Here is a 24,881-nt window from a genome sequence, read left to right on the forward strand (position 1 = left end):
TTTTCTACTGGCCGGTTTACTACAACAGTATAATGATATCCTGAAATTATGGCTTTTAGTTTTGGTGTGCCACCCCAAGGTTTTAAGTGTCCCCATCTGGCCACCCCTATGAAATATTTCTGGAGGCGCCACTGGATCACGGAATAATTGCTTTGTTTTCTCGAGATCTCGAATTAGTTGTGTTGTTTTCTCGACATCCTGAATTAATTATGTCGTTATCTCGGAATAACAAGGTGAATAAAAAAAAAAAAGGATTATATGAAGGGCCTCTCTCGGCTTCCGTAAAAAAAATGTCTGCATAGCATAGATATAATATAAATAGTAAACCTATATAGTATGTATCATGTGTATTCTAGACACACAGCTGTTCTAAAGTGCAGGACAGAAGCACAGTATGATCAAGGGGACACAAACTTTTGCACTGTGCATGGTAGTTCAGAGAAAGAGAAAGTGCGCATGCGCACATGAGGTGTCCTGCTCTCCCGTGTGCAGTTGGTGTCTCTCACAGGTGGAACCGAAACAGCACTCAGCTGCGGCTGCGAGCGGCGAGCCGAGGCGGGTATTAAGTTGCGTTGAGGGATTTCGCGAAGGGCACGCTGACTGGATATATCTCCCGGCCTGCAAAATGATCGAATAACAATAACTAACTGGAGCTGGTGTGGTTGTAGTCAGCTGAAGGAGGAGAGTGTAGCTTAGCTAGCTAATAAACATTTAGCGTGCTAGCCACATTACAGTACACAGCTCGGCTGTGGTGTGAAAGCTGCTGCTGCTGCTGTTTCGAGCTCCTGTTCTCAGCCATGTTCGTGCAAGAAGAGAAGATCTTCGCAGGGAACGTGTTGAAGATCCACATCTGTACCATGGAGGGCACAGAGTGGCTGGAGGAAGTCACTGAAGACACTACGATAGAGAAGCTGAAGGAGAAATGCCTCAAGCATGTAAGTATACACGAGTTAACAACTGACTAGCTGTCAGTGTTGTATGGAGGGGTTTCATTCACTTGGCTCATCTCCATCGCTGGCTCCCAGAGCTTTCAGCAAGGCCCACTAGATCTGTCAGTGTCATTGCGATGTATTTTTAGACTCTAGCAGGCAAGTAGACACTGTGCTATTTATAATTTACCAAGCTGTACCATTGCTTTGCTAAGACTCGAGCTGTTCTGTCCAACAGAGCACAAGTGCTCAATCTGGTCCTGCATATTGGAGTGTTTTCCCTGCTCCCAAACACGCTTCATTCAGCTCAGTCATGTGTTAGAGCAGGAAAAAACACTCGAATATACAGGACAGGTGGGACTCCAGGACTTAGACTTGGGAACCTGTGGTTAGCACGGTCGCCTCACAGCAAGAAGGTTCCGGGTTCGAACCCAGCAGCCGGCGAGATCCTTTCTGTGTGGATGTTCTCCCCGTGCCTCCAGGTGCTCCGGTTTCCCCCATAGTCCAAAGACATGCAGTTAGGTTAACGTGGGGCGGCCTTGGGCTGAAGTGCCCTTGAGCAAGGTACCGAACCCCTGACTGCTCCCCGGGCACTGTAGTATGGCTGCCCACTGCTCTGGGTGTGTGTGTGTGTTCACTGCTTCAGATGCAGAGGATGAATTTCACTGTGCTTGAAGTGTGTGTGTGTGACAGATAAAGGTTTCTTCCGCTACGTTCACACTGCAAGGCTTAATGCTCAATTCAGATTTTTTTGTGAAATCCGATTTTTTTGTGAGGTCGTTCACATTAACAAATATATGCGACTTGTATGTGATCCTCAGTATGAACGAAAAGCGACCTAAAAGTGTTCCGCATGCGCATTGCAGGATACGACGACGTCACATGCAGTGAGCATGGCCAGTGTTTACGGAAGTAAAACCGCCCGGTTGCGGTATGACCCATCCAATCTAGCTTGAATAGCTGCATCCCCCCAAATGGAAATCAGCTCCCTAACCTCTGCGTCCTTCCATTGAGAAGATTCAGAACCTTCACAGCCCGAAGCGTCCCTCGCATTGATGTCATGCGCAGGGGCGCAGATACGTTTTTTGAACTGGGAGGGACAAAAAACTGGGGGGGACAAAGCTGCCAGCAAACCAACCCCAACCCCGATATGCCTGTCAAATTTGTTGCGGGTTACCATAGCAACCAAGCTCGAGCTCGCAACCTGTGCAGTCTGCGCAGCTCAGCCAACCGAATATCAGTCTTTGTTTTGTTTTATGTGAGTTGTTGCAACTATGTATACACTGCTGTGCACCTCAATAAACCGAATGGTAATTAGTCTTTTGATTTTTCCGTGAGGTTTGCCTTATGCAAAGAAAGACAGCATAGACGTTTTTTCCTCCCTATAAGTGGGGGGGACCGAGCAAGGTGAATTTAAATCTGGGTGGGACGACTCCCACCCTCTATCTGCGCCCGTGATTATGCGCCATGTTGTTGTAACTTTTTTTGAGAGACCCGCCGCCTACTTCAGCGCAGAATAGTGACGTTTGTGGCTTGTTGATGACGTGTAAGTCGGATGAATGCGACCTGGCGGTTCAGACTGAAGTCGCATATGAAAAGAGCGGATAGGAATCGGAATTAGGACCACATATCCAAACGGCCTGGGTCGGATTTGAAAAAATCGGATCTGTGTCGTTCATATTGTCAATAAAAGATCGGATACAGGTCACATATGGGCGAAAAGATCGGATTTGAGTCACTTCAGCCTGCAGTGTGAACGTAGCCTTCTTCTTCCAGCCACAGTCCCATTAAATCGTTGCCAGAAAAGCGTTCGTGTCCAGAACACCGATATGAATTGACTTATGACATGTCTTAATTGTAATACACGCTTCAAAACTATCCACGTCCCGTGAGATCTGCGTGTTTCTGTAATGATGTTAGAAGCTTGAGGAATTGGAAACGGTCAGATGCATAATGCTGCTTCCACTCAAATTTTGTCTGCATTTCAAGGACATTTTTTATGGAAAGGCACATATCCGATTATGTTCACGTGTGCACTTTAAATGTATTTTCCTGCCATGTTTACAGGTGTGTGCTGCATGCTACTCTGACCTGCACACCCTTGCCTGTAAAACAGAAAAATGCAGCTAGTTTACAACTTATGAAAAAATTAAAGAGGATTAAAATGATATGTATGTGTGTGTCCTACAACAAGCCATGACAAAGGCCCACTTTACACGGGGACGGTCTGAAACAAAAACGCAAAAGTCCGTTTTCGTTCTCACTTTTTTCCGCGTCTACACGACCGTTTTCAAGGAGGAAATCTGCGTCTATACGGTGGCGCATAAATGTGTGGAATTCAATTGGATGTGCATGCCAGGCGGCTAGGTGGTGCTGTGAAAGACCTCCGCTATGTCTGCACGCATGCGCAACGTCTTCCGTCTCGTCTGATCTGCACATCTTCGCCGCGAAAACTTTGACTACTCTGGCTATGGTAAGTAAGAAAGTAAGTAAAAAAGTAAGAGCATACTATACCCGCCTCTGTTCTTTAACGGTATATGTGCAGATTCGGTATAGATGTTCGAAGGACTCCTGGACGTTTATTAAAGCTGCCAGAGCAGCTTGAAGGTCCGTTGGATCGATGTAATCAGACATGCTCTTACTTTTTTACTTACTTTCTTACTTCCCGGGCTGGCATGTACAGTATGACATATGTATGACGTAAACGCGTACCTGACGTGAGCAGATCCGAGCAGAGTTTCGCGTATTGGGTAGTTTAGACGGATATGCAACGGGGGCTGTTTTTAACTTATCCACTCTGGAAGGCGTTTTCAATTTTTTCTGTTTTTCAGCCTCGGAAACGCCGTCCCCGTGTAGACGAAAGGCACTTCCGATAAAATATTTAGTCGTTTTTACCCGACAGCATCCTCGTGTAAACGGGCCCAAAGAGTAAAATAGTTTGCCTCACACATGTCGGTAAGTACATATATGTTAAACAGAATTGACAACAGTTGGTCAAGATAACCAATATGTAGTTATACCTTAACTATTTGACGATTTTCTATTTATTTCAATAAAGAAAAAAAAACATCTGTGAAACTTAATGGACTAAAAGCTATTTTAGTTTTGATTTGTTTGGTCTTGTTTTATCTTGTCAAATCTTAAGACTGTATTTGTATCTTTTGACTTGGTGCACATCATTGTTTTGTGAGCAATATTTAAAGCATTCATTGTGTGTGTGTCTGTGTGTGTGTGTATAATATATATTTTATTATTTATTTTAATATATATATTTTTTTATTGACAGTGTGCCCATGGGAGTCTAGAGGATCCCAAAACCATCACACACCACAAACTCATTCATACAGCGACAGAGAGGATTCTTACTGAAACCAAAACTGTTGCCGATGAAAACCTTAAAGATAAAGGTATTATCATTTTTTTTTTACACTTTCTTCCATTTACGATCCATTAAAGCTAGGGTAGGTAATTTTTTAGAAGCTTTTTTTGTTATACAGTGGGGCAAAAAAGTATTTAGTCAGTCACCAATTGTGCATGTTCTCCCACTTAAAAAGATGAGAGAGGCCTGTAATTTTCATCATATGTACACTTCAACTATGAGAGACAGAATGAGAAAAAAAATCCAGAAAATCACATTGTCTGATTTTTAAAGAATTTATTTGCAAATTATGGTGGAAAATAAGTATTTGGTCAATAACAAAAGTTCATCTCAATACTTTGTTATATACCCTTTCTTGGCAATGACAGAGGTCAAACGTTTTCTGTAAGTCTTCACAAGGTTTTCACACACTGTTGCTGGTATTTTGGCCCATTCCTCCATGCAGATCTCCTCTAGAGCAGTGATGTTTTGGGGCTGTCACTGGGCAACACGGACTTTCAACTCCCTCCAAAGATTTTCTATGGGGTTGAGATCTGGAGACTGGCTAGGCCACTCCAGGACCTTGAAATGCTTCTTACGAAGCCACTCCTTCGTTGCCCAGGCGGTGTGTTTGGGATCATTGTCATGCTGAAAGACCCAGCCACGTTTCATCTTCAATGCCCTTGCTGATGGAAGGAGGTTTTCACTCAAAATCTCACGATACCTGGCCCCATTCATTCTTTCCTTTGCACCAGGGCTTTTCAAAGTGTGAGGCGCGCCCCCCCTGGGGGGCGCCAGAGTTCTTCAGGGGGGGCGCAACGTGAGAGACAAAATGGATCGGTTTTTAGCTGTCTATGGTTTTTAGTACCTAAAGCTACAGTGAGTGAGGAGACAAAGTCTGGGCCAAGCAAAAAAAACAGAGCCTCCAGGATGTTGCGATTTGCAACTTCAGCGCAAATTCAACCAATCCCCGCGAATTCAGGGCGGTGTTGCAATTATATCCAATCACCGCAACTTTCCCGCAAATCTGACCAATCGTTGGCGTCGTCTTGAGGTGACGTCGACAAACTACCTTCCGCCTTACTTCCGTGTGTTCAAGAGAAGCAGCATGCGCGTCGTGTTGCCAGATTGGATGATTTCAAGTGCATTTTGGCGGGTTTTGAACATATTTTGGACTGGAAAACGTCAGCAGTATCTGGCAACACTGAAAGTGTGTTATGTTTACAGTGAAGGACTGTGTGCACTTTATTTTTTTTTTTACTTAATACAAGAAGTTAATGGATGCCAACATTTTTGCCAAAATGGTATTTTATTTTCCATTGTTTAGGCAGCTTCAGCATCATACTGTGAGATTCTGTTCAAATTGTTTTTTTCTTCTATGAAGCCTGAGCCATTTATTTTATTAGTTTATAATTATTGTTTAATTTAGTCTTCAGGAGAGACTGCCTGCACACAGTACTAGTATTAATAGGTTTTTTTTCTTACATGAAAGCTGAGGCATTTATATTATATTTTAAGGTAACTTCATGTTGTGCTGTGAGGTTCTCTGCACTTTAACTTTTGAACCAACAGGTGCATTTGGATAAGTAAAGCCTATTTTTCTGCATTTTTGTAGTCCTGGTAATCTTTTATATTGGTAAAGTTGTTTATAGGACCATTTCTCTTTGTTTTTTTTAATTAATAGTTTTTCAGTAATAACTTAATATTTAACATATCACTCAATTTTAATCACAAAAAGAGAAAATCGCAACAATTTCTCGCAACTTTCACTTCCTCCCGCGATGTAATCGCAACAAAAACCTAAAAAACACCGTAACTTTCATCGCAATTTTTTGGAAAACCCCCCGCAACATCAGACATTTTAGCCCACAACAATCACAAAAAAGGCCCGCGGAATCCTGGGGGACTGGAAAAAGAAGGAAGTATGACCACGATTATTTAAAGTTTGGATTTTCATGGACTGGATCTGAAGATGCTCCACTGCCACAGTGTGTTGTCTGCCAAGAGATGCTACCTAACGATGCTATGGGATGTTTAAAATGTGTAAAACAAGATGTTTTAAAAAGCACAGATGTTTAAAATGTGAAAAAGAAAAAAATAATGTGTACAACAACCATTTTTTTAAAAATACGAATGGAACATTAAGTATAGCAACAACAAAAATTGTAAGGGGGGGGGCGGCGCTGTTGTTTATTTGCTCTCCGAGGGGGGGCTGACTCTCCCACACTTTGAAAACCCCTGCTTTACACGGATCAGTCGTCCTGGTCCCTTTGCAGAAAAACAGCCCCAAAGCATGATGTTTCCACCCCCATGCTTCACAGTAGGTATGGTGTTCTTTGGATGCAACTCAGCATTCTTTCTCCTCCAAACATGACAAGTTGAGTTTTTACCAAAAAGTTCTATTTTGGTTTCATCTGACCATATGACATTCTCCCAATCCTCTTCTGGATCATCCAAATGCTCTCTAGCAAACTTCAGACGGGCCTGGACATGTACTGGCTTAAGCAGGGGGACACGTCTGGCACTGCAGGATTTGAGTCCCTGGCGGCGTAGTGTGTTACTGATGGTAACCTTTGTTACTTTGCTCCCAGCTCTCTGCAGGTCATTCACTAGGTCCCCCCGTGTGGTTCTGGGTTTTTTGCTCACCGTTCTTGTGATCATTTTGACCCCACGGGGTGAGATCTTGCGTGGAGCCCCAGATCGAGGGAGATTATCAGTGGTCTTGTATGTCTTCCATTTTCTAATAATTGCTCCCACAGTTGATTTCTTCACACCAAGCTGCTTACCTATTGCAGATTCAGTCTTCCCAGCCTGGTGCAGGTCTACAATTTTGTTTCTGGTGTCCTTTGACAGCTCTTTGGTCTTGGCCATAGTGGAGTTTGGAGTGTGACTGTTTGAGGTTGTGGACAGGTGTCTTTTATACTAATACCGAGTTCAAACAGGTGCCATTAATACAGGTAACGAGTGGAGGACAGAGGAGCCTCTTAAAGAAGAAGTTACAGGTCTGTGAGAGCCAGAAATCTTGCTTGTTTGTAGGTGACCAAATACTTATTTTACCGAGGAATTTACCAATTAATTCATTAAAAATCCTACAGTGTGATTTCCTGGATTCTTTCCCCCCATTCTGTCTCTCATAGTTGAAGTGTACCTATGATGAAAATTACAGGCCTCTCTCATCTTTTTAAGTGGGAGAACTTGCACAATTGGTGGCTGACTAAATACTTTTTTGCCCCACTGTATTTCTTGAAATTCTCTTTACAACAGCAATGTATAAATCAAATGCTCTGATAATAAAAAGAAAGAGAAAAAAATCAAATCGGTCATCTGTGGCAGTCGCAGGGCTGTAAAAAGCCTGTCCAATAATTTCTTTCAGTCCGAATGAAATGACTAGTTGGCCTACCTGCCTGATTATCAGTCTACCTCTTTACCTGCACACACTCTTCCCAGGCACTCAGTGCGCGTGACCGGAGTCTTCCCCAAGGCTAGACAGACATGTTGCTAAAAGCTAGTGAGCGACAGAGTACTAACAATAGCCATGTTCATTGTTTACATCAGTGTTTCTCAACCACTGGGCCGAAAGAAGCACCATCTAATGGCCGCGATTTTTTTTTTCCAAGTTGAAGTTAATTATCCCCCGCTGGCCGAAAGGCCCGAAGGAGGATTGTCGTGGCGATTTCCGTCCGTCCATCCATCTGTCCCGGGAAGGGTGCTCACCTTCTGAAATCAACTCCTCTCACAATTTTTGGAGGAATTTCACAAAACTTGGCAGGATTCTTTGTTATATGTCGGTACTATGGATATTGTAATTTTGTTCAATTCGGTCACATTTTACCAGAGTTACGGCCCTTGATTAACAACCTTGTACTTTCACGATTTCATGAAGGTGTGCTCGCCTTCTGACATCAACTCCTCTCACAAATTTTGGACGGATTTCTCGAAGGCCTTGTTATATGACGGTAATACGCATATTGCGATTTAATTTCATTTGTGAAAATTTGACCAGACTTTTGAGCCTTGATTAAAGAACTTGTACTTTGACAATTTCATGAGGGTGTACGTTCTTCTGAAATCAACTCCTCTCACAATTTGTGGAGGAATTTCACCAAACTTGGCAAAAGGGTTTGTTATATGACACTTATACGCCTATTGTAATTTCGTTTAATTTGGGCAGAGTTATGCCCTTGATTATTAACAAACTTGTACTTTGGCAATTTCATCAAGGTGTGCTTGCTTTCTGAAATCAATTTCCCTTACAATTTTTATCTCCCGCTGGCCGAAAGGCCCGAAGGGGATTAATATCGTGGTGACGTACGTCCGTCCGTCTGTTCATCTGTCCGTCCCAGGAAGGGTGCTCACCTTCTGAAATCAACTCCTCTCAATTTTTGGAGAAATTTTATGAAACTTGACAGGATTCTTTGTTATATGTTGGTAATATGCATGTTACAATTTTGTTCAATTCAGTCGCATTTTACCAGAGTTATGGTATAGTAGCCAGCAGGGGATATTGTGCTCTCAGAGCACTCTGGTTTTTTTACTTGTAGTAGGGTACAATTGCTGGGTTGCATCCGACGTCACATCTGCCTCATTAAACAACGGTCACGCTACAGCTCACGATGCTTTGCAATGGGGTATCGATGAAAATGAGGCATTTTGATGGCGATATACACATGAGCTAAAAGTTGTGGTCACACATTAGGTGAACACATGACTGTCGCACCTTCGCACACTTGAGTCTGGTGCAGTTCGAGCGGCCGTGCATGCTTGGGACCCGGTCGTTATGGGAAACACCGGATACTGATTTGAGCACAAATCAGCACACACAGATACGTACGTAAGCTGTTTTCACAAAGGCTTTGCGAAGTATTATCACTGTCACGTTTGTTTCTAGCCATGCTTATAATGCTGTTTAAATACTCTGCTTTATGATTTGCGTTTGTAAAAAACAAAACGAAAACAACCACCTGGAAGACGCTCTGGACGCTTACAGTAATGCATTTATGTCTGAGGACTACAGTCGACTTGCTAACTTTAGGACTGCAGTTATCATGAACAGTTTTGCACTCAAGTTTCCATCAGTGAACAGTTTATAACTTCAATAAAACTGACTTCATGTTAAAACTATAATGAATTTCCTGTTTCACAGTTATACTTTGACTCTATAGGACACCGTTATAGAAGCGAGTTATTTATAATCACGTTATCTATTATCACCCAAATGAGAATGGGTTCTCTTTTGAGTCTGGTTCCTCTCGAGGTTTCTTCCTCATGTCGTCTGAGGGAGTTTTTCCTTGCCTCCGTGGCCTCAGGCTCGCTCACTGGGGATAAATTAGGGATAAAATTAGCTCATGTTTAAAGTGCTGATGACACGAACATGACTCTATGCAATTTCTTAAATAAACTATACAACATGGCAAACATGTTAGATTTCTGTTATAATTACGTGAAAAGAAGCTGTTGTTACGCGAATATCCAACTTTTAATTGCACAGCGCAAGAAAACTGGGTCCGTGGCTCGCGGCCATGTTGTGACGTCAGCGGAAGAACACGCTGCGGTTCACTGGCTGTTCTACTCAATGGAAATGGCGCATGAAAACGCCGGTGAACTCTCTAGTGCTAGCTCTTCCTCTGAACAAAAGAACAACCAAATACTGGTACTTTAAGCAGTGATCATGATGGCATGATTTTATCTGATTTTAAATAAATGAGATTGATAATAATGTGAATGTTCACAACTAGTACATACAAACTCTGCAGCTTCTGATTCAGCAGCTGCGTCATACTCCGCAAAAACATCAGCAAGAACCTACAATATAAATGGAAATGCAATACACTAAGCTCAAATGACTTTTGGAAAGTATAATTTCTAAATTTTTTCTACATATTCTTGAAGTCAGTCATCGGGGTACTTGCTACCGTTCCCTAACAACACATGGCAAAGGGTAAAGTGTAGTGTTGCTATGAGTACTTGCTAAAGCCTCCGGTGGAAGATCCTCGATGTGCTGATAAGACGTACAGTTCTATATAACACACAAGTGTCACGATAATCACAAAACAGATGCAAATTGTTAAAATACCTAATTTTTACGCAATCATGTGTTGATCTCTTCCGAATAGAATCTATGATAGCCTACTAGGGTTGGGCGGTATTACGGTAAGAAGGTATCCCGAGGTATCCAAAAGTACCAACAGTATCGGTCTCATTACCGTCATTTAAAAAAAAAATATAATATCTAAATAAATATGGAGTACATGAGGTCATAATATAAAATAATAAATTGAAGATCATCCCGAATAACTGTGTGATCGTATTTTCACTAATTCTATCAATTTCCTAAAGAAGTTCTCATCGCGTGCAGGGTTGTTTATGTCGTTACCATGGCAACCCTGCGTGACATTTGGAGTCTGACAGAAAGCTTCGCAAGAGACTGAGACCGGGGGTGTCATGGCTCAGATGGCTAAGGCACCGTACCATAAATCCGAGGACCCGGGTTCGATTCCGACCCGAGGTTATTTCCCGATCCCGTCTCTCTCTCCCCCGCTCATTTCCTGTCTCTCTATACTGTCCTATCTAAAAAAAAAAAAAGAGACTGAGACTGCGGTTGAAAGATGGCAAGTCAAGATAACGAGTTAGTGGCAAAAAAAAAGTACAACATCGGCAGTGTGGCAGTATTTTGGTTTCAAACCAAACGAAAAATCTAATATGTCCCCTAAGGCACACCATAGCCTGGGGTACTCCACTTCCACGAGATCTCTCCAATGAGTTGTGTTTTGAGTAGGTTACATGAGTAACAACAAGGTAAAATAATATAACGTATGACATTTGGGATGTGGGTAATAAACGTTTGAAATGTCATCTACTGAAGAAACGGAAGAAAACATCGTAGCGTAAACTGTTCGGTTTCTGGTGGGAATTAGCAATGCGCTTGCTATCTTTGTTGGGTGTGTTAAACCGTATGGATTTAAGTGGAATAATTGTAAGGAGTTATGTGATCAAGACAACGTTTTAAGCAAGGTAAGGCCATTTGATTATTAATTTCCCCGCCATGGCATGATGTGGGCCCATATGATTTTGCCTTGTGCAGCTACCGCGCATTTGAATTAGGTTCGCCTCATTTGCACTGAAGAATATGGTTTATCGCGCAGTCTAAACGGACTTGGGTGTTGGTTGATTCTTTTTCTTTTTTTAATTTCCCATGCTTGAAAGGGTATGATCCTGCTCATCGTGTACTTTTTTTTGATGGAGTAGGTGAAATAGTGCTGCAAATGGCGTTTCAACGCAGACATGTGTAAACGACAGTTGAATGCTATTTTCAAGATGAAGGAAGAGTTGCGTGATGCTTTGAAATATCTCTTAATCCATTCATCAATGCACAAAATTCGCTTTGCTGCTTAATCCATACCACAATGCACACAATTCGCTATGCTGCTTTTAAATAGTACATTTGAGGCATAGGCGCACGTTACACAGTAGGCCGAAACAAAATATTTTTTTCTCGGTAATACCGTATACCCCGGGAAAACACAGAGACAGTTTAAAGGTATCAAAATTTGGATACCGCCCAACCCTATAGCCTACCCTCTTTACCCTTTGCCTCTCGTTGCTAGGCGGCAGTTACATGAAAGCCGCAAGCTTTCACAAGCAAATACATGACTGATATCACGCCGACTTTATGATTACATTTATGATTATCATGTAGAATCTATAGCTCTACGTACCTTTTATCTTATGTCGTTTCACAACACATGTTCTGACAGGAGGACTGTCTTTGGATCCGGCATAGCTACTAGTAGACCCCCTCCGGAATACTGGCAGTGTTGCCAGATTGGGAGGTTTCCCGCCCAGTTGGGCGGTTTCAAGTGCATTTTGGTGGGTTTTGAACATATTTTGGGCTGGAAAACATCAGCAGTATCTGGCAACAGATACTGCTGACGTTTTCCAGCCCAAAATATGTTCAAAACCCACCAAAATGCACTTGAAACCGCCCAACTGGGCGGGAAACCTCCCAATCTGGCAACACTGTGTAGGCACTGCTGATGGTAGTAACACACGTTTGTGCTGAACTGAACACCCAAGAGATTCTTTTAAGCTGGGAAGGGTGTCAAAACAATTCAAATCTAAGTGTTCAGAGCACAGGACGGATGTTGATGAGGGCTCCCACTTGTCACGAGTGCGCCTGACTTGCTTCACCCACTTTGCATGCAGCTCGGGATTTCTGGGAAACTTGAATAAACTTACCCCATCCTTGTGGGTTTTGGAGCAAAAGCCGGCAACACAACGCGAAGGCATAATATATATATATATATATATATATAAGTGTGTGTGTGTGTGTGTGTGTGTGTATATATATATATATATATATATATGTAAAATAGGCGCCTTCGTGAATTAATATATGGATCATCGGGAATTACTTTTTATGTTATAAAACATCGCCAAAGATGTCAAAAACGTGTCATCAGCACTTTAAAGTATTTAATTCTTTGTAAAGCTGCTTTGCGACAATATCTGTTGTTAAAAACGCTATAAAAATAAACTTGACTTGACTTAAATATTATGCCTGCTAATAAACACTCTTCCTGCGCTTAGATCCGTCTGCCGCCGTCTATCTTGTAGTGTCCTGATGGCCAGATCTTTAACCCAGTCACATATAAAAAGTTGTACGCCTCCATGCTCTTCCAGGTTTTCATCTGTGTGTCCGTCTAGAACGATGTTTGCAGCAGCAGGTAGTTTGAGATGTCGAGGAACTCAACGAATGGATAATTTTCCAACTCGTAGGAAAAATCCTTCTTTGTTAGTGTGTAAGGATCTAATCCCATTGAGTGGTTTCTATATCCATTTCTTTTGAGTGTACTTCTTGGTTTTAATAACTTGCTTGTTTGCTGAACACAAACATGGCAATAAGTTCTTGTGTTAAGGGACCAGACTCCACTTTTGGATCATTAATCCCTTTTGACTGAGAATGCCCTGCATGCGTGGTTTGGCTTCTGGCACATCCAGACAGTTTTAAATACAATACCTACAATTAAAAGCAGTTTGTTTTTATCGCAGTTATTTAATTCCTGTGCTCCCATTGGTAACAGGGAGTGATGTCGCATCCTATTAATACACTTTACAATAGATTATTAGCTTCTAATAGAATAGATGAGCCAAAATAATTGGAGATCTTTTTTAATGGTCCCCGATTCGTTACAAGTATGAATAGGTGGGCCTCGAAACAGAAAAGGTTGAGAAGCCCTGGTTTACATTCATTATGATAATTGCAAGTGTTTTCTTACATGTGAATGAGATCTGAGGTAGTTGGATATGGCAGCGTCACTTTACACATCCCCCATCCCCAACACACTCTCTCATGCCCCTTTTCCACCAAAGCAGTTCCAGGGCTGGTTCGGGGCCAGTGCTTAGTTTGGAACCGGGTTTTCTGTTTCCACTGACAAAGGACTGGCTCTGGGGCCAGAAAAACCAGTTCCAGGCTAGCACCAACTCTCTGCTGGGCCAGAGGAAAGAACCGCTTACGTCAGCGGGGGGGCGGAGTTGTTAAGACCAACAACAATAACAAGACCGCGAAAGATCGCCATTTTTAAGCGACGAGAAGCAGCAGCTGTCTTTCCATTATTATTATTGTCTTTCCATTATTATTGTTGTTGTTGTTGTTGCTACTGCTGCTGCTTCTTCCGCATTGTTTTTGCTTCGATATTCGCGCCAAGGTTTATGCAAACGTAGCGACGTAACTGACGTATACAGCGACATAATGACATATACATCGACGTAACTGACGTATACAGCGACGTAATGACGTGGCACCGCGAGCTATGGAAAAGCAAACTGGTTCTCAGCTGGCTCGCAAGTTGAACGAGTTATGAACCAGCACCAGCACTGGCCCCGAACCAGCCCTGGAACTGATTTGGTGGAAAAGGGGTATCATGGGCTCCTTCTCCAGCAGTAACCAGGCAGTGTGCGTTCATGTGTTTTGGAGGAATAGCTTTGGAGGAAGAGCTGAAGGGAGGGGGTGGAACTTTTCAGTTGGATACTTTTAAAATTAAGCTTACTCTTCATTTCTCCAGAATTACCGACCCTAGCTTTAACTGATGTACATATTCCAGTACATTACATGAAACATTAATCATTATACAGTCGCTCTTTTTTTTCCAAAGTGCTTGTTTCCTTTTCAGACTGCTTGTTATTGATAAAGAAGAGGGCACCCCCACCACATCCCAAAATGACTGATATATCTGCAGAAGAGAAGGTACTCCACCATGATTTGCACCATCTCTGAAAATGATCCAGTATTTATTGTGAATTCGGTCAAACCTGAATCTCGCATTGCACACACAGAATTGATTCAGGCTGTCTTCTTTCATTTATTTCTCTGTGCACTGGCAGAAGAAGCAGGAAAGCAAGGCTCCTGATAAAGATGCTATCCTGAAAGCCACAGCAAATTTGTCCACTCGCCACTCCGACCGCACCGTCACGCAGCACAACATCAGAGACGTGAGTAAGAACGGCAAGCGAGAGATGTTAAATAAAGGCTTACAGTGTATAATGTGCAAAAAAAGACAGTTTTGAAATGATAAAACAGTGAGACGCAATAGCTGTTGTGTCCGTAAACTGACTGAATAATTGTGATCGATATAAAAAGATCATGACTATTTCAGCTATGATTGTGCAGCTTTTTATGATCATGTCAGTTGTTAGGTTAATTTGTTTGAAAAAGTGAAATTTGTTGGACATGTGTGTGTTTTTGTGTGTCATTTTTCACTAGTTCCAGACAGAACTGAGGAAAATTCTGGTGTCGCTCATTGAGGTAGCACAGAAACTCCTCGCTTTGAATCCAGATGCTGTTGAGCTCTTCAAAAAGGCCAACGGTAAGTGTATGAAATCGAATGAAGTAATGCACGGTTAAATGCTTTCACTTTCCTTCACAACAACTGCCGTAAATCTTTCCCGTTATTGTCTCTGTGTGTCTTTCTTTTAGCCATGTTGGATGAGGATGATGAGGAGCGGGTGGATGAGAATGCCCTGCAGCAGCTGACTGAGATGGGTTTCCCAGAGAGCCGTGCAGTCAAGGCACTGCGCCTAAACCAGTGAGCATACAGTCTCTGTGTGTCCTTAAAGGGGAACAGAGGGCAATATATAGAGTAAATATAACAATAAAACACACATTAACGAACCTTATTCAAGACTTACAAAAGTTTTTTGTTCTAAGGTTGGAAAGTTATAGTGTTTTGAAAGTAGCTCGAGCAAACTATTTCCGCAGTTTGAACAGCCTGCCATGATATTAATTTTATCCAATCAGAATGCACGTTCATTTTCTCTGCGTAACACTCATGACGTATGTATGTGCCCAGTTGTGTTGGCTCATTGAGGTTGGGAATAGCACGTGTGAATCGGAAAGTAGGATGAATTGTAAGTGATCGGCTACACAATGCCACAGTGTGTTGCTTTCGGGTGTAATAACAGGACCGATGGAAAGCATAACGATCCTCCAGACGTGTCTTTTCACTCGTTTCCGCTGAAAAACACCAAGCGAGTTCGAGCTTTCTTCTCTTCTTTCGTCGTCACCGGAGTCGAGAGTACCTCTCCTAGGTTCAAACTGGTGCCCTTCTAAGCCATAGCCTGCTTGCAGTGTGTCTTGCGGGATCTCTTTGTATGATTCGACAGAGCTGTCGCTTTCACTTGATGCGCCCGACGCCATGATTACACGCTTCTCTCCTAGTGCAGTGGGTAGGGCTGACGTCACGGTCTTTTAAAAATGGTGACTCTTGTGCCGTTTAGCGTACCGACTATTATATTTACAATTACCAAGATATTTCGTTGTTTTCTAGTATATAAATTTGATAGAATACTTAAGAATACATTACTTTGTCACATCAGCAACTGTATATATTATATTTGGTACCCCTTTAATCTTTTTTTTGCTAGTTAATATGAACTTACTTATATAGCATGAGCAGTTTTAATGCTATAAGTCAGACTAGGGTGTATGGTTTAAGTAAGGTGCTGGACGTGTAAAAAAACAAAAAACAAGCACCACTGAAACACTACAAGGATGTTCAAATGTAATTTATATGTAATACACAGTACTGTGCTGTAGCAAGTTCGTATGCACTAATCCCAGTCACTTCCCTCACAGCATGTCTGTGACACAGGCTATGGAATGGCTGATTGAGCACGTGGACGACCCCACAGTCGACTTGCCCCTGCCAGGCCAGGAAGCTCAAGGAGCAGCCGGATCTGCAGCAGCTGCTTCTGCATCTGCAGCAGCTGCATCTGCAGCAGCTGCGTCTGCATCTGCAGGTCCGTCTCCTTCGGGTCCTGGCCTTCAGGTAGCCACCTCTTCCCAGTCCAGCTCAGAGGAGGCCAAGCAGGATGAGCTGACAGAAATCTTCAAAAGGATCCGGAGGAAACGAGAGTTCAGGCCGGACTCACGGGTTAGTGCCGTGTTTCACAAGAGGTTGGTTTTAAGTTCAGTGAAGGTTTGGCTTCTTTCTGTTTTTACTTCACTTTTATGCTTTGTCCATAAGCAGAAGTTTACATTGTATTTCTTCTTTGTTGCTGTTATTGGTAATCTTTAGAAATAATTGATCTGTTCATTTCTGTGTATTATGTGCAGGCAGTGATTGCACTGATGGAGATGGGGTTTGATGAGAAGGAAGTGATCGACGCCCTCCGGGTCAATAATAATCAACAGGACGCTGCTGTAAGTCACTCACTCAAAAATAAGGATGTTTTGTAGGTTGTGGGCCCTATCCAGAGTTGGCATACGAAGAGACAGCATCCTAATCTGGGATAGTGCTTATCCAAGGACTTTTTAATGGATAAAATTATGATTGACATTTAAAAAAAAAAGCTGTGTGCATTGCAGATGAGTGCTTGATCAGTTTATTATCCCTTGCTGGCCAAAAAGCCCAAAAGGGGATTATGTCGTGGCGATGTCTGTCTGTCCGTCCGTCCCTCCCTCCCGGGATGGGTGCTCAGCTTCTGAAATCAACTCCTCTCAGAATTTTTGGAGGAATTTCACAAAACTTGGCAGGATTCTTTGTTATATGTCGTTAGTACGCATATTGTAATTTCGTGAAATCAGGTCACATTTTACCAGAATTACAGGCCTTGATTAACAAAATTATACTTTGACAATTTCTTGAGAGCGTGTTTTCCTTCTGAAATCAACTCCTCTCACAGTTTTTGGAGGAATTTCACCAAATTTGGCAAAAGGCCTTGTTATATGTCAGTAGTACACACACTGTTATTTTGTTCAGTTTGGTCGCATTTTACCAGAGTTGTGGCCCTTGATTAACAACCTTGTACTTTCACAATTTCAGGAAGTTGTGCTCGTATTCTGACATCAACTCCTCCCAAAATTTTTGAACACATTTCTCGAAGCTTGGCAAAAGGCCTTGTTACCGTATATGACGGTAATACGCATATTACGATTTAATTTCGTTTATGAAAATTTGACCAGAGTTTTGAGCCTTGATTAAATAACTTGTACTTTGACAATTTCATGAGGGTGTACGTTCTTCTGAAATCATCTCCTCTCACAATTTGTGGAGGAATTTCACCAAACTTGGCAAAAGGCTTTGTTATATGACAGTTATACACTTAGAAATTTTGGCAAATTTTACCAGAGTTATGCCCTTGATTATTAACAAACTTTTTTACTTTGGCAATTTCATCTAGGTGTGCTTGCTTTCTGAAATCAACTTCCTTCACAATTTTTGGAGAAATTTCATGTAATTTGTCAAAAAGTTTTTATCCCCCGCTGGCCAAAAGGACCAAAAGGGGATTATGTCATGGCGATGTCCGTCCGTCCGTCCATCCCAGGAAGGGTACTCATCTTCTGAAATCAACTCCTCTCACAATTTTTGGAGGAATTTCACGAAACTTGGCAGGATTCTTTGTTATATGTCGGTAATACATAACCCCACCCCCCAAAAATGTCATTAAGTTCATTAAGTTGTGCACACAATTGAATATCTGTGTTGATGTGCTGGATCAAGTGGTATTTTGTAAGCCACTGAGTAATGAGTGTGGAAACTATACTGTTAAATTAAGACCAATTTCCAGTTATTAATATAATAATTACATCTACGACTATTCCTGCAGCAATATTATGGCAACATACTGTACTAGACTCTTATTAGATCCTCTAGCCATCTTATTCATATTTCATCATATTAGTCTTTTTAATTTTTTATTGTCTTGTATTACATTGTTATATCAATTAACACCAATGGGGAAAAACATCGTCTGCTTCTATAATCCACATTTTCTATCCTGTTTTTTTTCCCGGCCTTTAAGGCAAGTGCTTGCATTTAAAGGCGCTGTTGGAGACACTATTTGAAAACAATGTCCAAGACATTTCTATTCAAGAAAAATCTGGCAATCTCATTGTCATGAACTACACGCAGGCGATCTGCATAATCTGAATAGGGATCCCAGAAAATTAAAAGCAATGTGTGTTACCCAACTCTGAATACGAGTAACTGGCCTGGCATAAATAGTTTTGAATATGGCCCAATGTCCCTTCTTCCTGTCTCTAAACAAGTAGATTGAGTTTGGAATACCACACCCTGATTATACAAGCTGGGAAAAAATATTTATTAATCAGTTATTATCTGTAATGGCCATGAAATTGACAAGTAAAATATTTCCCAACGTGTCTGACTGTTCTGTGCATGAACCTATTATATGAAAACTTTACAACTAGATCTATGTAATTAACCCCCAGTGAGATTTGCAGTGCAAGTATCACATTGTACACACTGGTAGTGTTATGAAATCTGTTGTTTAGTAATAGAACCATTGTAGTTGCAGTACCAGTCAAACATTTGGACACACCTACTCATTCATAGGTTTTTCTAGCTTTTTTTAATGAATGAAGATGAATAAGAAGTAACCCATCAATAATGTATGACAAAAAATTCTTGATATCAATTACCATTCAGTTGCTTTACTTAATTTTTTATATGAATCAGTGATATTTATGTATATAATAAAGCAATGCAGATTGTAAGGATGAAGTTATATTATTTATGTATAATACCAGTCAAAAGTTTGGACACCCCTACTCATTCATAGGTTTTTCCGTGTTTAGACTATTTTCTACATTGTAAAACAATACGGAAGACATCAAAACTATGAAATAACACATGGAACATATATGGAATTATGTGGTAAACAAAAAGTGTTAAAAGAACAAAATACGTTTCATACTTTAGATTCTTCAAAGTATCCAGCGTTTCCCTTGATGACGCTTTACACACTACTGGCATTGTCTTAACCAGCTTCATGAGGTCGTCACCTGGAATGCTTTTCAATTAACAGGTGCCTCGTCAAAAGTTAATTAGCGCAATTTCCTGCCACCTTAATGCATTTGAGATCAAACAGTAAATAATAAAATACAGTAACTAGCCCTATTCCACAACTGCAGTAATCCATATTATGTCAAGAACCGCTCAGCTAAGTACACTACCGTTCAAAAGTTTGGGGTCACTTTGAAATGTCCTTATTTTTGAAAGAAAAGCACTGTTCTTTTCAATGAAGATCACTTTAAACTAATCAGAAATCCACTCTATACATTGCTAATGTGGTAAATGACTATTCTAGCTGCAAATGTCTGGTTTTTGGTGCAATAACTCTCACTCCAGTGTTCTAATGGTACAATGTGTTTGCTCATTGCCTCAGAAGGCTAATGGATGATTAGAAAACCCTTGTACAATCATGTTAGCACAGCTGAAAACAGTTGAGCTCTTTAGAGAAGCTATAAAACTGACCTTCCTTTGAGCAGATTGAGTTTCTGGAGCATCACATTTGTGGGGTCGATTAAATGCTCAAAATGGCCAGTAAAATGTCTTGACTATATTTTCTATTCATTTTACAACTTATGGTGGTAAATAAAAGTGTGACTTTTCATGGAAAACACAAAATTGTCTGGCTGACCCCAAACTTTTGAACGGTAGTGTAAAGAGAAACGACATCCATCATTACTTTAAGACATGAAGTGTCTTTTAAAAAAACATTGAATCAGAAGGTGTGTCCAAACTTTTGACTGGTATTGTATACTGAAAACAATAAAGTACCATCTGTTGTAAAAAAAAAAATGCTTATTTTTTATTGATATTTTGACAGATTTTTCTGCTTTTCACCTTTTGACTTTTGTTGGTCTGCTTTTACACAGTGTGAATGGTTGCTTGGTGACAGAAAGCCTTCACCTGAGGATCTTGATAAGGGCATTGACACGAACAGCCCTCTGTTTCAAGCCATACTGGAGAATCCTGTGGTCCAGCTCGGCCTCACAAACCCCAAAACACTGCTGGGTAAATCTGCCTACATATCTTTTGGCGATAATCAACAAATTGTTTGGTTTTTTTTTTTTTTTTTTTTCTTCTTCAAATTGGGCCTCATTTGTCAATAATTAACTGAAGTTGTGTGCAAATGACAACTAAACAGTGAAAGAGAAACTCCTATAAGTCTCATGCACATTTATTTCCAGGAGAGTGCATCAGATTAACAGAATTGGTGTTATTTTATTAATTCAACATGATCAAAGTAGTTTATAAACTTCACACACATTATGATTTCATGACCTAGATTTAGTCTCTTTTGGCATCGTTTTCATTAAGTTGTGCACACGACCGTATATCAGTACAAAATATAAAAAATAAAATGATAAATAATAAGGGGTGCTGGATCAAGTGATATATATATATATATATATATATATATATATATATATATATATATATATATATATATATATAAATTGGATTTTCCCCCTAGTTTAGTCATGGCCAAGTCCCACCCACTCTAGCCAATTCCCACTCAGCTCACCTGTGACGCCAGCTGACTGCATGTTTTCGAACTGCTGCTCATGCAGCGTCAGGGGCACCGTAACACACTCGGAGGAAAGTACTATCCACCCATAATTGGTTAACGCTGCTGTAATTAACAGGTGAAAGGTGACAGTGTGTGACACCCCTCCCTACCTGAGACCACAGGCCATGTGATTGAGCTCTTGAGCCTCTGGCCACGGATGGCTGTGGCATCATCGGGATTCGAACTAATGATCGCTTGACGATGGGGTGAATGCTTTTCTGAGCACTCAAGAGCTATTTCTTAAGCCCCTGTATAACTAGGAAGTTTGGAAATGTTGTTAAACTAAAACTGAAAGACTATTGCTGTGTTCACACTTATACCGGTACGAAAGTGGTATAACTGTATCGATACAAAGTATACCGGTACAGTTTAGCGCGTCTGTCCACACTAGCGAGAAATGTTTGCGGTTTTCTTTCACGGAAGTTGAAATGCGCGTGCGCGAAATGTTTCCGTGGTTACCGAGTAACTTCCTTCCGAGAATATATGGTGGATGAAACAACGTGTGTGTGCTTTTTGTTGTCAGTGTACAGTCTGTATGTCTGGTGGTCATTTATTCAGTCGAATCGTATAAAACGCGCGAGGCAGTTGAGAAAGAAACAAAGAAAACGAATTTCCCTTTCTCCCCCCCTCACTTTCTCCCTCTTTCCTTCCCTTCCCCTCCCTTTCTCCCCCTTTTCCCCTCTTCCTCCTTTCTTCCTCCCTCTTTCCCCCTCCCCCTCTCCCTTTCTCCCCCCTTTCTTTGCTCCATGTAGCTCCACGGTCGTTTTGAGCCATTTTGACGTTTTATTTACAGCTGGAAAGCACGGGCGTATTGTATTGTATGAATAACCCGGAAGACGTAGGAATGGTTCATTGCGCATGCGCATTATATTTGTATCGATACAGAACCGCTTCATCTGTCCACACTACAGCGAAGCGCTACAGTACCGATACGAAACCCATACATTTGTGGGTTTCGTACCGATACAGTTATACCGCTACAGTACCGGTATAGTTGCTAGTGTGGACAGGTGTTGCGGTACGAAAGTAGTTTCGTATCGGTACAAAATCCCTAGTGTGGACAGGGTATTAATATAACGGGTACACACTAACTCTTCCTCCTTCGATAGGGTGCCATTGTTTGTTCTAAATGAGTAGGTAAACTTATTTCTTTTATTAAATGTCTTTGTTTTGGATTACATTCTTCCATATCATTAATATGAATACAATATTTTTATTAAATTTGTCTGAGAATTTAAAATAAATCAGCTAAGCAGAACTACACGTGACAACGTAATTCATATATAAAGTTGCAATGACTCACACCAGTTATACCATTTGGAGGTTTATATTAGAGAGTGTCCCGTAATTTATACAAGCACAAGCTCTTATTGGATAACTGCATTTTCATGACCACACTTCTTGTCTAAATTCTCCAGTGAATGATTTACGAATGGATAAATGTATTTGTATTCATTTTGCCCGGTGTTATTCAGTGTTGCTGGTGGTCATGTGCTGTTTTGAGATGACCCGTCTTCTCAGTTTACTGCATTGTTGGCTCTGTTTTGCTATTTCGTGTTTGTTCAGTGCCTTTTAAGCTGACCTCATTGTTGACATGACTGAATTTGATGAAGAGCAGTACTGAAAAGCAGTCTTTGAGAATCCACTGTTTGTTTGCAGGACAGGATTTTACTTGGTGTTGACTGCTGGTTGTTTGTAGTGGTGTTTTAATCCTAGTGTTGTATTGCATTGCGTTTTTGGCTTGCAGCTTTTGAGGACATGCTGGAGAATCCTCTGAACAGCACACAGTGGATGAATGACCCTGAGACTGGACCTGTCATGCTTCAGATATCCAGAATCTTCCAGACACTCAACCGCACATAAAGCACATCTTATCTCTGGAGCTTCTGCAAACAGGACAGGCTTATTCGCTAATAAGGGAAGTGTGTGTGTGTGTGTGTGTGTGTGTGTGTGTGTGTGTGTGTGTGTGTGTGTGTGTGAGAGCGACAGACACTGTGTGGCTGGTATGGTTTATGTTGCAGAGTTACAGCAAGTAATGAATGTAACAATAATAACAGGATGGGAATTTTTCAGTTTTGAATATTATAGAAATAATTATATCTATTTATAACTGACAGATCACTTGTTAAAAAAAACAAATGTAAACAGTAACTTAAGTGATAATACTAGGTTCACTATTTCTTTTTTTTCTTTTTACATTTTATGAGTGGTTTTTAATTCAGAAATTTTAATTTAAGTACATATTTTATTTTATATACTTTCACCATGATGTAAATTAACATAAGGCATCCAGAGTAAAAAAAAAAAAAAGTTTACACTTCAGGAAACACTTTCGGATGTTTCACGAAAGAAGGCCTTGTTTTTATTCTCTTCAAATGGTTACATTTGGTCAGAATGCATGTTTCCAGGATGAGATGATTAAAGTATAACAGCGTTATTTTGATTTAGAGTGCAGTATGTGAAACTAAAGTTACTGACACTGTTTTCTGCTGTAACACGAGCTAGAAAAAAATGCATCATATTTCATTTGAATGTCCAAATGAGCTACGGTATCGGACAGCTTCAGAAACACTGGTCAATGTGCTCGGTGTTGTGTCATCAGAAATAATGTGACATCTAATGTCAGGGCTATGAAAGTAGTACGCCGCCAGAAAAAAGTGGTAATAATGTTGTGTACCTTTCCTTCTCGTCGAGGTGATGCCATCAAGGATTTGCCTTTTGTACCTTTAGCCTGTGTAATGGACCTTTCAAACTTGAACCTGAAGACATGTCATATAACTTAAATAATTTTTAAAGGTATATCTATGTTTCAAGGTGAAAGGAATATGGGTAAGTCCAAGCCAAAAAGACCCAATGTATAGAAAATTGGTTGCAGCAATATTTTTATTTTAATGGTGGAAGTTACTGATGAAAATATATGTAAATCTAAATTAGTTTTCAAAATTTCAGCTTTGGGCGGCACGGTGGTGTAGTGGTTAGCGCTGTCGCCTCACAGCAAGAAGGTTCTGGGTTCGAGCCCCATGGCCGGCGAGGGCCTTTCTGTGTGGAGTTTGCATGTTCTCCCCGTGTCCGCGTGGGTTTCCTCCGGGTGCTCCGGTTTCCCCCACAGTCCAAAGACATGCAGGTTAGGTTAACTGGAGACTCTAAATTGACCGTAGGTGTGAATGTGAGTGTGAATGGTTGTCTGTGTCTATGTGTCAGCCCTGTGATGACCTGGCGACTTGTCCAGGGTGTACCCTGCCTTTCGCCCGTAGTCAGCTGGGATAGGCTCCAGCTTGCCTGCGACCCTGTAGAACAGGATAAAGCGGCTAGAGATAATGAGATGAGAATTTCAGCTTTCTAGACCCAGAGGTTTTTTTTTTAAATTTATGCCATTTTGAAAAATTACTAAATTAGACTAGAATGTACCCCCTAAATCCTCGCCAGGGATTTTTGGGATTTTAAATGCATTTTTCTCAGCTTCTAGGCTATACAGAGGTTTGAAATTTGGTAAATTAACTCTCTACATGTTGCTAATCTGGTAGGAAAACATAGAGCCTTCTATCTAGAAAATCCTGGCTATAGGTACTTCCTAAAAACGCTAAAAATGAAGAAAAACGCACTCGCGAGCGGGGTTCAGGGCCCTAAAAATACTAGAAAACAAATGTATGCATCTCCGATCACTACCTGGTCTTATTATAAACCAGATTGCCTGGTCACTTATATAATGGGAGCTCTCT

The 24,881-nt window shown here is 41.1% G+C and overlaps 1 protein-coding gene across 1 annotated transcript; it reads left to right on the plus strand.

The window, feature by feature from the left end:
• The first annotated feature begins 492 nt into the window (after positions 1 to 492).
• ubac1 (UBA domain containing 1) lies at positions 493 to 24,633 on the plus strand. Its single transcript, XM_060907860.1, has 10 exons — positions 493 to 935; positions 4,216 to 4,336; positions 14,457 to 14,530; positions 14,668 to 14,775; positions 15,047 to 15,149; positions 15,260 to 15,368; positions 16,418 to 16,715; positions 16,898 to 16,984; positions 20,465 to 20,603; positions 22,910 to 24,633. The coding sequence occupies exons 1-10, from the start codon at positions 798 to 800 to the stop codon at positions 23,023 to 23,025; spliced, it is 1,293 nt and encodes a 430-aa protein (XP_060763843.1). The 5' UTR covers positions 493 to 797; the 3' UTR covers positions 23,026 to 24,633.
• Positions 24,634 to 24,881: the final 248 nt, after the last annotated feature.

This window comes from Neoarius graeffei, chromosome 24 (assembly GCF_027579695.1).
Source record: "Neoarius graeffei isolate fNeoGra1 chromosome 24, fNeoGra1.pri, whole genome shotgun sequence".
NCBI classification, from domain to species: domain Eukaryota; kingdom Metazoa; phylum Chordata; class Actinopteri; order Siluriformes; family Ariidae; genus Neoarius; species Neoarius graeffei.